Below are 13,111 nucleotides of genomic sequence, written 5' to 3'. Positions count from 1 at the left end.
GTTATTTGGTTTGTTACTATTAACATCTAGTATAGGATGAATATCATTCATTTTGGCCTTATATCTGTTAAAAATTTATATGGATGACAACTTTATCACTATATTTAATTTTTCAATATAGTGTTTTGGGGACACAAAATGTGCAACGGTACCCCCATTCAAATGGCGATATTTTTTTTAATCCACCAACATTTTTGCTGCAGACAAGCAGATATTAAATTCATATATAACGAGGTATTTAAAAATACTTGTCTCCAAAAATCCCTTGGGGGGGGGGGGGGGGGGGGGGGGGGAGGGTTTCGGTATCTATATATCATTGCCTTTCGTGGGGCACTGGTTGGGAAAGAAACTAAACAGGGTGTCAACACTGCCTTTGATATACCATCCGTGGGACACTGGTTGAAACGGAAACTAAACAGGGTGTCAACACTGCCTTTGATATACCATCCGTGGGACACTGGTTGAAACGGAAACTAAACAGGGTGTCAACACTTCCTTTGATATACCATTCGTGGGGCACTGGTTGAAACGAAACTAAACAGGGTGTCAACACTTCCTTTGATATACCATCCGTGGGACACTGGTTGAAACGGAAACTAAACAGGGTGTCAACACTGCCTTTGATATACCATTCGTGGGGCACTGGTTGAAACGGAAACTAAACAGGGTATCAACACTTCCTTTGATATACCATTCGTGGGGCACTGGTTGGGACTTCCATTGATATACCATCCGTGGGGCACTGGTTGGGACGGGGAAAAGAGTGAAAGGGAATATTATATCATACAACATTAACACGTAGTATTCACTATTATGACTGGTAAACAATTCAGAAACAGAATTGGGAGGAAATAGTTTTATTAATGTTATTTTCAAATCATTGCATAACTCTAGATGCCTGAATAGTAAAACAATCCCAAAGACCGCATCTATTAAGAGTTTGCGTTCAGTGTTCGCCATGGGGAAAGCCATCCGACTTTCCGGTAGGTGGCGCTCGTGCACTACACATAATTCCGGTATTCCATTTTGTATCTGTGTAACTCACAGATCGGCATGATCTCTATATTATTCCCAGATTTTTTTGGCAGCATGTGTGGTCACTAGAGCCTAGAACGACTAAACATTGAAATAAAGTATTTAAAAATCTACGAAATGCCGCAGTGTATTTCATTTCTGTTACATCAACGTAGCATTTGCATTAAGTGGTATTCTCAAATAATACTCAGAAGCCAATTTGCCATTTCAAAGCATGCATCAAGTCATCTTGTGGCTGCACGACTGGTATATTAAAGGCGGTAGTATGTGCCGCGCTGTCTGTGAAAAATGCATATGAAATATTCCTTGCTGCTAATGGGGAAAATATGGCGGGGTTCATCTGAAGGCAACGTGTTCAAATTCAACTAACAAATGTTTGACATCCAACAGTTGATGATTAATTAATTGATGTGCTCTAGTGGTGTCGTTAAACAAATAAACTTTACAGTCACTCTGTGGGGAAAAGGAGTACTATACATACGGGAGATATGAATAAAGATTAACCAAAATGTTGGATCCGTAGATCTGAAAGGTTTTGGGTTTTTTCTATATTCATAAACGTGTGTTTTACATTTCTAGCATAAACCCAATAACTTGTGTATTCTTTATACTGGGGAGTCGTTAAACAATAATTAATATAATTAATTTTCACAGCGAATACATCGTTTTTAAAGCTGCGGTCTCTAGAATATATTTTTGACATTTCGGCATCTACAATAATTCTTCAATGTTTGTTTTCTTCTCGTGACGGGAATTTCCTCGATTTCCATATTCTTTACAATCTAGTCACATTCTAACCGATGTTTAATAATGCATCGTCTGACGGGGCGCCACAAAGGAATGCGATTTCCTATGTCAGAGATTACATGCATATGTATTAAATTTCTGACATAGCATACATATGTTGAAATATATCATTCTGTAATTGCCTTCTGGGTCCTTTTGTTAAACTGCTTGGGTGAATACCATAAATACTATAATTATGTTTGACGATAATAACAAATTGATTAAAATCATTATTTGTAATTTACTATAATGATTGAATATGAATCTATAAGGATGTATGGTAGATTACTTTTTTTTCAATTAATCAGTCATTTTTTGTACGTACTTACATTCACTGAAGGTTCCACTGAAAATACGTTCAAGACAAGAGGAGGGTGGGGTTAGAAATACTATAGAATTTATCATTTTGCGATCATTGTGGCTAAAATGTGATTAATATGCAAATTGTTAACGTCTTTAGAAATTGAAAATGTTTTGAAATATGCTTGTTGAATTATTGGAGACTAGAAAAAAAATCATAGAAAAAAAGGAACAATATTGTGTCGGAAACAAAGTAGCAAGAAAAAAATTCACAATTTAATGTTTATTTTATTTTAATAGAAACATGCAAATATTCGATGTTCATAACAACCGAAAGTTTTTGCATTCCTTAATGTTGGTGATTTAGGCGGATGTTACAGTCATAGCAAATTTTCGTTGCTAGAAATTATTATATCTCCAATGTTGCAAATATCCATGCTTACTGAACTCATTTACGTTCTCATATCCATTTAAGATCCAGGAAAATGTCTGCCATGGGCACAGTCATCTTCACAAGCCAAGGCCAACTGTATGGAACGGTACCTTGACTTACGAAGATGGGGCGCTGTATAGTTCTAACATCCGACGTTGGTAGAACTACGTACAATTTTACCGTTAGATATTTAGCTATACGGGATAAAAAGGGTATGATACTTTAAGTGTGTTTTACTAAAATTATAAGATACTAACTTTACAATTACCTATTAGAATGCAATTCTGGTGGGTTGGTCTAAATATGATAATACTAATTTATAAATTCAGTTTTATCATGCAACCATCATTTTATCATGTTTCTAGTGAATGAACTGAACTGAATTTTATTTACACTCTGGCCGTAATTCAACGGCATATGAGGTACATTGTAAAAATATAATTAAATAAATAAATGTCAAGATGGCACATTCGTCATGATAATGTACATCAGATAAAACAAGTGTATATCTATGGATTCATACTTGCATTTGAAGACATACATAAAATGAAATTGTCAAAACAGATTTCAGCCTCGGGACTTAAGAATATTCATAATGTTTTTACAAAAAACTGCTAGCTTTCTGAAACATCAGTTTTTTTTAATGTAAAATAGCATTCTAAATTTATAAACATTTGGTCTAGACTGGCAAAACTTTGGCAGAAGTCTTGTTCTTTCATCTTTAAAAAAAGGACAACACATTATATAATGAAATTCATCACCAATTTCGTTATTTGTACACAGAAAGCATGTTCTATTTGTTAAAGTTATTTTTTTCCATCTGCCTTTTTCAATGGGAAGATAATGATTTGAGAGTCGAAAATGTAATAGTGGTAACCAATATTTTTTCTCTAAATTGGTTAAATATGTCTCGAACACAATATTTGATTTAAACAGTCTGTAACAAGATGCTTTAGATGAATTAACAATTTCATTGTTCCATGTTTGTAAGAACTGATCCTGTAATTTTAAAACAATTCTTTGTTTTAATAGATTTACATCTGGTAGCTGGTTACACTGTGCAGTCCATACATTACTATATCCAATATCATCCAAAGCAGATTTGATAAACTTTAACCATTTATGATTACATATTCCATTTTTATAATCATTCAGCAATGATAAATATATCAAGAATGATAATTTTGTGTGTTTTCCAGTTATTAGTTTAAACCAAAAAGTTATCATTCTTAATTTGACATCAAGGGAGACTGGGTAACGCCCCAGTTCTCGATATAACATATTCACAGGCGTTGACTTCTTAACTGACAACAGAAACTTCATGAATTTATTTTGTAACGTTTCTAAATAAGACAAGTTTTCAAAACCCCAAATCTCGCAACCATATAACAAAATAGGTTGTACCATACAATCAAACAATTTCAAAAGGACTTGTACAGAAAGGTCATACCGTCTTCCTTGTTTTAAGATAAAATACATGGCTTTTTCGGCTTGTGAAAACAAAGCTTTTCTAGTATTAGTAAACTTGTTAGGCTTATGAAAAATTATCCCAAGGTACTTGTAGATCTCTACATTCTCTAAAATTATGTTTCCTAAATTAAATAGTTTTTTTATAGTCCTTCTTGCTACCACTAAAAATTAAAAACTTAGTCTTCGTGCAATTGACAGTTAATTTCCATGTACTACAATACACATCAAAGACATCTAACAAATGTTGCATATGATCATAATTGTCTGCGAGGAGTACCATGTCATCGGCATATAATAAAACAAATAAAACAGTACACAAATGTAGCATATCGTCAGATATCGGTTTTTCAAGACTAAGTCCATTGCAGCCATGCGTTTTGAAAGTATCTTTAATGTCATTAAGAAATAATAAAAACAGAAGAGGTGATAAGTTTTCACCTTGTCTCATGCCTATACAACATGGAAAATAATCTGTATAAACACCTTGAACAGTCACAAATATGTTGATACATACTGTGGATAACATTAAAACATTTACCTGTTATGCCATTTTTTACTACTTTATCCCATAGTCCAACTCTCCACACAGAATCAAAAGCTTTTTTAAAGTCGATAAACGTACAGTATAATTTTTTCTTTCTAGTTTTTAGCAGTTCAATAAGGCCATATAATGTCAAAATGTAGTCAGCTGTGGAATAGTTTTTTCTAAACCCGGCTTGAGCTTCAGATAATAGCTCATTTGTTTCTAGAAATAAAGTAATACGTTTATTTACAACAGCAATAAACAGCTTTCCAAGGCAACTAAGTAGGGTTATAGGTCTGTAATTTTCTGGGTTATCTTTGTCTCCATTTTTGTAGATAGGTCTAATAATACCAACTAACCAGGACTCTGGAAAAATACCCTTATCAAAAACGATATTAAAAAGTTTAACATATATATCAATCATAATATTAATTGTTTCTTTAATATATTCATTTATTATTCCATCTATTCCAGGGGCTTTATTGTTTTTAAGATTTTTAACTATGATCAGTATTTCTTCTGTTGTTACCGGTGTATTTAACAACGGATCAGTTCCTTCTTTATCATTATTCGATGGTCCATCGTGTTCCTCCGTGTCGTTATTTGTGCTGTTGTTATCTTTATAATATTCAAAAAGTTTATCCAGTGAGGATGTTTTTCCGTCAGTCGAGTTTTTTTGCAGAAGTTTCCAGAACGATCGAGAATCATGTTTATGTAATTCTGTAAACGTTTTTTCCTTTCTCCATTTATATAAATTCGAATATTTTAAAATAGTGTTTTTATAACATTTGCTTGCATTTATAAGTCTCTCTTTATTTTCTGGTGTTTTTCTATTTCTATATGTTTTTCTTGCTTCAGTATATTTTCTTCTGAACAGTTTACACTGACTGCCAAACCAGGGCTTATGTTTTCCGCCATTATCTTCATTACTGCTGTGTTGAGTTGTGTAGCCAAACGTTTCCGTAACAGTTTCAACCAGTAGCTTGCTTATTTTATTTACAGTGTTGTTAAGAGGTTCTGTGGAGAATGTTTCACTGAGTGAGTCAAGTTCAGAAACAATGGCCGTTATTGTCTGTCTGTTCAGTGCATCGCTGTAATCGGTGGCTTGGCTTTTGTTCCATCGACGCGGTTTAGGCTCGTGCTGTTTGTTGTTGCTGCAGTCTCGTTGAACGCTGGCTTCTGTGTTCATTTTCAGAGAAATAGTTAGTGAGCTATGTATATCGGAGAACAGTGGTTCGAAATTGTGTACTTCAAAATCGCTAGTAATTTCTAAAACACCAATAGAAGTAATTGCATAATCTATGACGCTTGTTCCTTCACACGTAATTTTACATATGTCTCTGTCCTTCCCAATTCTACCATTTATAATATATAAATTATTATTTTTACAAAATTGTATAAGTTTGTATCCGTGATTATTGGGTCTACCTGTATCTTCACTTACACGTTTTAAAGATAGACCAGCTTGCAACAAACGATTAGGTTCATTTATAAAATCGACTAAATTGTCTGGCAAGACGGTGGTGTTTGCTATTTCCTGTTCAACAGTTATATAATCAAGAATGAATGAATGAATGAATGTTTAACGACACCCCAGCACGAAAAATACATCGGCTATTGGGTGTCAAACTATGGTAATGGAAACAAACCAGGTGATGATCAACATCAACAGAAAAATTCAAGATATAAATAAAAACAGTGTAAAGAACTGTGCAAAAATACAAATACAAATATCACAGATAAGATACTGACTTTTACTCTAAACTTCAATTTGTGCTGTATTGGCCATTCTCAAAGAGAATGTTACACCCCTGCACCACGGTGAGGTTACAGCACACGCAGGGGATAATCAAGAAGCACATTTGTCCTGGAATTAAAATCTCCAATAAGTAATACACCATTTTCATTAGGTATAATGTCGCTCATTTCATTTTGTATAGATTCAAAAAAATCATTACTAAAATACGGAGAACCTTCGGGGGGTACATAAACAATGCCTATAACAAAACCGGATAATATAGCACCACGCAAATTTTGATTTTTAACACTAAACCAGATTACATATTCTGAGGTATTTTTGTGAACATGAACTTGATTTTTTAGTCTGTTTCTCATAGCAAGGCATATACCTCCAGATTTAACATGTGATTTAAGTTTTCTGTTATTAGTAAAAACACTGTAACCTGGTATATTTACAGTATCAAAACCGTCAAGTTTTGTTTCTACAAAACATAAAAGATCATAATGACTAATAAAATCTAAAAATTCTGGAATTAATAGTCTTTGTCCGCAAACATTTAAATACACAATATTAATATTATCACAAATAGTGAAACAGTTTTTGGCTGCAGCCAGATCACTACTGGTATTGTTATGTACACTGGTAGGTTTACCACTGGTGTTTGTCCCGTGGCATCCCTATGCATGACGGTCACGGGATTCCCTCGGTGGCTGATCATGATGTCTCGGTCTCTTGCTTGGGTTGTCTACTGCTGGGCTTCTCGTCTTATTTGCTGATGAAGCTCGTTCAGAGTCCGGATACCAGCGTCTCCCTTCAATAAAAAGCTTATCAACCACAAGTGAAGCCCTAACACCTCTTCGTTTCGCCTCTTTGAATTTTGGCCACAATTGTTTACGGCGTTCAACAATCACGGGTGGGAATTGTTCACTGATTCCGTAATGTGTATCTTTTAACACTCGCGAGCTTCTCCTAACTGTTTCTCTGTCTTTAAAACATTCAAATTTTGCGACAATTGGGCGTACCCGATCAGTTCTTGTGTCCCTTTTCCCAAGTCTGTGAACACGCGCAAACGTCATGCACTTTTCTATTTTCATTTGATTTTTTAAAAAGTCTGTCAAAACATTTTCCATGTCCTCGTCATCTGTCTCGGGGATACCATTAAAAAGAACATTGTCTTTCATAGATCGAACTTGTAAATCTAAAACTTGCTCATGGAGTTCGTCGTTAACAAAATGTAAGCGTTTCATTTCTTCTAAACAATCGCTCACCTGTGAGACTATGGCAATGGAGTCTTTTTTCAGAGTTTCAACATTTTCCGCCATTTTTTTTTTCAGCTCGAGCTTCATCAAAGCTTGCATTAATAAAATTAATACATTTTTCCATTTCTGCAATTTTTTTGTCACTTTCACAAAGTTGCCGTTTAAACATTACAAAATCGCTCATTTGACTTCTAGGTCAACGTACAATGTAGCTGAAATGTAGCTTTTCCCCTTAATTTTTATGGACTTCAGGATAAAAATAATAACTAGTTAATGGCGTAAGATATCAATGTGAAATTTCCCATTCTTGGCCTTAAAACCTATATCCTACGTCATTAACTAGTTATTCACTATTTATTAATTTCTACAACTGTTATAATTTGTGTCGTCCAGGAGGTTTTATCTTGCGCAGTTTCTATAAACTAAACAAAGATCTATTATGATACCACATAACACAGTAAATTATCTACAAATTATAGCCACTTTTATTCAATGCGATTAAAATCGTCTGCACTAGTCTACAACTACATGTATTACCTGTAGAGCTGCTTTCAATCACATTGCACTTTTATTAAAAGGGAATTTGTTTCAGAAAAATGAATTAATTTGATCGCCATTCGGTCTGTGTGGTGTGATTTAGGGTTTTACGTGCACGTTGAGAACAAGCTGTTGTAGCACACGCCTGTCATGGGCGCAAGTGTTGGCTCACGCCACCTCTTCCGTCCATGACAGAAAATTCGGTGTAATAATTTCAAACTTCAAATATCTATCCCATAATCGATATATATATATATATATATATATATATATATATATATATATATATATATATATATATATATATATATATATATATGAGAGCACGGGTCAGCTTGACTAATCAAATTGGAGTTCAGTTGTACGCAATGTAACAGAGTGGTGTGAATGAATGAATGAATGAATGAATGAATGTTTAACGACACCCCAGCACGAAAAATACATCGGCTATTGGGTGTCAAACTATGGTAATGCAAATAAATAAAGTGATGATCAACATCAATATAAAAATTCAAGGTTTAAACAAAAACAGTGTAAAGAACTGTGCCAAAAATACAAATACAAATATCACAGAATTTTACGGACACCGAATTTTACTCTAAACTTCAATTTGTGCTGTATTGGGCATTCTCAAAGAGAATGTTACACCCCTGCACCACGGTGAGGTTACAGCACGCGCAGGGGAGAGTGGTGTGAAACGGATACAGTGCTTGCAAAACGCCCACACAGTGACATTAGTAACATATGTGGCTAAAAATCTTACATGCAGCGTATTATTCGACATATACACCATGGATGTAAATACTACCACCCCTCAATCTTAAAGTAAATTAGAAAAATTTGAGTGGTTAAGCTGCTCGTTTCAGACATAATAGGTAGCGCCTATGACTACCCTAGTTCTGTACAAAAATTGTCACGCTATTTTTAGTACGACCCCGCACAGGTTTCAAGCACAATGATAGTTAGTTCGAATTAAATTACAGGAATTGTGGTATTAAGCACTCTATCAAAAGTTAGGTGCACCTCGAACTTTGATCCAGCCGGATGTTATTCGGTTTAGTTCTACCTATAGTACCCTTTTATTTCATCAGCTCACACGAACCATAATCTTTGTTATAGCCGGATGTTATTCGGTTTAGTACTACCTATAGTACCCTTTTATTTCATCAGCTCACACAAACCATAATCTTTATTCCCGATGTGTCGTAGGGCGGGACGTAGCCCAGTGATAAGGCACTCGCTTAATGTGCGGTGGGTCTAGGATCGATCCCCGTCGGTGTGCCCATTGGGCTATTTCTTGTTCCTGACATTGCTCTACAGTTGGTGTAACAAAGGCCGTGGTATGTATTATCCTGTGCGATGCAAGAATATAAAAGCTCCCTTGCAGCTAATTGATTGAAAAGAGTAGCCCATTGCGTGACGGCAGCGGGTTTCCTCTCTTGTTATCTGTTTGGTATTTAACCATATGTCCGAAACAATATAACCGTAATTAAAATGTGTTGAGTGCGTCATTAAATAAAACATTCCTTCCTTCCTTCCTTCCGATGTGTTATTTCCTGTTCCAGTGTTCACAGCGATATCAAAGTTTTTCATAAATTCTTTTATTGATTTTAACATACAATGTAGGCCAACTAGTATTTATAAGCCATCTGGCGACAGTGGGGTTTGCTCTTACACTATGTATGAAACCTAATACTTAATAGAAAACTGAGTTTTAGCAAGGGTACATATAGGTGGTGTTAGCAAGGCCACGACAAGCTACAACTAGGGAGGGGTAGCAGAAAAGAATTAGGACGCAAAAATAGTCTTGGACAAAAAAAAGGGCATTTCTAAACAAGATTGAAAGTAATTCATTGTACGTTTCGGGAGCAACTGCCTCCCTCTGCCACCCACGCTACTTTCAGCTCTGGTAGCTGTGTCCTGTCAATGGGTTAAACTAAAATACTGGTTGACTCACTGATTAGTTAAATTGATTTTATCAATGTTTGACAAATGTTTGAGAAAGTCACTAGCCCTTACAGAAGCTCTGGCTAGTGCCCTATGTATTATAGTAAATGAGGTGAATATTTTCACCAGCCCAGACCAAACATTCACTAGCCCTTACAGCAGCTCTGGCTAGTGCCCTATGTATTACAGTAAATGAGGTGAATATTTTCACCAGCCCAGACCAAACATTCACTAGCCCTTACAGAAGCTCTGGCTAGTGCCCTATGTATTACAGTAAATGAGGTGAATATTTTCACCAGCCCAGACCAAACATTCACTAGCCCTTACAGCAGCTCTGGCTAGTGCCCTATGTATTATAGTAAATGAGGTGAATATTTTCACCAGCCCAGACCAAACATTCACTAGCCCTTACAGAAGCTCTGGCTAGTGCCCTATGTATTATAGTAAATGAGGTGAATATTTTCACCAGCCCAGACCAAACATTCACTAGCCCTTACAGCAGCTCTGGCTAGTGCCCTATGTATTATAGTAAATGAGGTGAATATTTTCACCAGCCCAGACCAAACATTCACTAGCCCTTACAGCAGCTCTGGCTAGTGCCCTATGTATTATAGTAAATGAGGTGAATATTTTCACCAGCCCAGACCAAACATTCACTAGCCCTTACAGCAGCTCTGGCTAGTGCCCTATGTATTATAGTAAATGAGGTGAATATTTTCACCAGCCCAGACCAAACATTCACTAGCCCTTACAGCAGCTCTGGCTAGTGCCCTATGTATTATAGTAAATGAGGTGAATATTTTCACCAGCCCAGACCAAACATTCACTAGCCCTTACAGCAGCTCTGGCTAGTGCCCTATGTATTATAGTAAATGAGGTGAATATTTTCACCAGCCCAGACCAAACATTCACTAGCCCTTACAGCAGCTCTGGCTAGTGCCCTATGTATTATAGTAAATGAGGTGAATATTTTCACCAGCCCAGACCAAACATTCACTAGCCCTTACAGCAGCTCTGGCTAGTGCCCTATGTATTATAGTAAATGAGGTGAATATTTTCACCAGCCCAGACCAAACATTCACTAGCCCTTACAGCAGCTCTGGCTAGTGCCCTATGTATTATAGTAAATGAGGTGAATATTTTCACCAGCCCAGACCAAACATTCACTAGCCCTTACAGAAGCTCTGGCTAGTGCCCTATGTATTATAGTAAATGAGGTGAATATTTTCACCAGCCCAGACCAAACATTCACTAGCCCTTACAGAAGCTCTGGCTAGTGCCCTATGTATTATAGTAAATGAGGTGAATATTTTCACCAGCCCAGACCAAACATTCACTAGCCCTTACAGCAGCTCTGGCTAGTGCCCTATGTATTATAGTAAATGAGGTGAATATTTTCACCAGCCCAGACCAAACATTCACTAGCCCTTACAGCAGCTCTGGCTAGTGCCCTATGTATTATAGTAAATGAGGTGAATATTTTCACCAGCCCAGACCAAACATTCACTAGCCCTTACAGCAGCTCTGGCTAGTGCCCTATGTATTATAGTAAATGAGGTGAATATTTTCACCAGCCCAGACCAAACATTCACTAGCCCTTACAGAAGCTCTGGCTAGTGCCCTATGTATTATAGTAAATGAGGTGAATATTTTCACCAGCCCAGACCAAACATTCACTAGCCCTTACAGAAGCTCTGGCTAGTGCCCTATGTATTATAGTAAATGAGGTGAATATTTTCACCAGCCCAGACCAAACATTCACTAGCCCTTACAGAAGCTCTGGCTAGTGCCCTATGTATTACAGTAAATGAGGTGAATATTTTCACCAGCCCAGACCAAACATTCACTAGCCCTTACAGAAGCTCTGGCTAGTGCCCTATGTATTATAGTAAATGAGGTGAATATTTTCACCAGCCCAGACCAAACATTCACTAGCCGGAACCGAGGACTAGTGGATTTGGCGAACACTGAATTACTGTTGCTTTTGAAAGATCTATTTCAGAAATATCCACATGGGTGCTAGGGACGTTTGCTCAATACCTACCACTTAACAAATAAACTTAAATAATTCTGATTTATTTGTGAGAAAAACACCTGTCTGTTTAAATTTTAGTTATCAAAAATAGTTTAGTGGATCCTTTTTATCCACTACCCAAATACCATGGTAATGTTTCACTCCAATAATAGATGGTTTTATTAAACTCTTTTTTTTATCATCATAATTTATATTCTGAGTTTGTCTAAGGTGAATAAAAGTCTTATTTTTATCCTTTGCTACTGGAAGGAAGGAAGGAAATGGTTTATTTAACGACGCACTCAACACATTTTATTTACGGTTATATGGGGTCGGACATATGGTTAAGGACCATACAGATATTGAGGGAGGAAACCCGCTGTCGCCACTTCATGGGCTACTCTTTTCGATTAGCAGCAAGAGATCTTTTATAGACAGGATAGCACATACCACGGCCTTTGATGTACCAGTCGTGATGCACTGGCTGGAGCGAGAAATAGCCCAACGGGCCCACTAACGGAGGTCGATCCCAAACCGACCGCGCATCGAGCGAGTGCTTTACCACTGGGCTACGTCTCGCATCCCCCCCCCCCCCCCCCTTTGCCACTGATGTTCATGGGTTTATGTTTTGTGTAGACAACATCTAGGCTTTCTGATAGAAATAGCTAAAGAAAGGTTTAACGTCTATTTTGCTCTCTTGTTCCTGGTGGAAAACAATGACCACTAATTGTATAGACAAGGAATACGTTTTTTGTTCGGTACAGAAATACCAGCAACGAATCCATTTTACCGTTACTTCTACAGTTAGCTTTTTTTCTGTTTACTAAGTATCCCCTGGGAAGACGTGGCAACTTGTCTGTGACTATCACAATCAGACATCGTATCTGACCCAACTCTCTCGAGATGTTCACGGTAAACAGACTACCCATAACTGAATTACAGTGGGACGGTTATAGTCATTTTCTAATTTTATTTATCATAATTAGGGCGCCAAGCCTGAGCCGTGGAGACCGACTGTCATTGCTAGAATTATTTTTATTATTATTCCTGCAACTCATGGAATATT

General features: G+C 36.6%; 2 protein-coding genes across 2 annotated transcripts in view; one reads left to right on the top strand and one right to left on the bottom strand.

Moving 5' to 3' along the window:
* LOC121375791 overlaps positions 1 to 13,111 on the top strand; it is a 34,728-nt gene that overhangs the window by 6,462 nt on the left and 15,155 nt on the right. The window lies entirely within an intron of this gene.
* LOC121374793 lies at positions 6,966 to 7,610 on the bottom strand. The gene has a single exon (XM_041501904.1). The coding sequence runs from the start codon at positions 7,608 to 7,610 to the stop codon at positions 6,966 to 6,968; it is 645 nt and encodes a 214-aa protein (XP_041357838.1).

Source organism: Gigantopelta aegis, chromosome 6 (genome assembly GCF_016097555.1).
Source record: "Gigantopelta aegis isolate Gae_Host chromosome 6, Gae_host_genome, whole genome shotgun sequence".
In the NCBI taxonomy this organism is placed as follows: Eukaryota; Metazoa; Mollusca; class Gastropoda; order Neomphalida; family Peltospiridae; genus Gigantopelta; species Gigantopelta aegis.
The sequence above is the reverse complement of the archived record's forward strand: the minus strand, read 5'-3'. Positions and strand labels throughout refer to the sequence as shown.

Excerpts from the sequence above, each read along its gene's own strand:
- LOC121374793 (XM_041501904.1), bottom strand. The coding sequence starts at position 7,610 with ATGGCGGAAAATGTTGAAACTCTGAAAAAAGACTCCATTGCCATAGTC.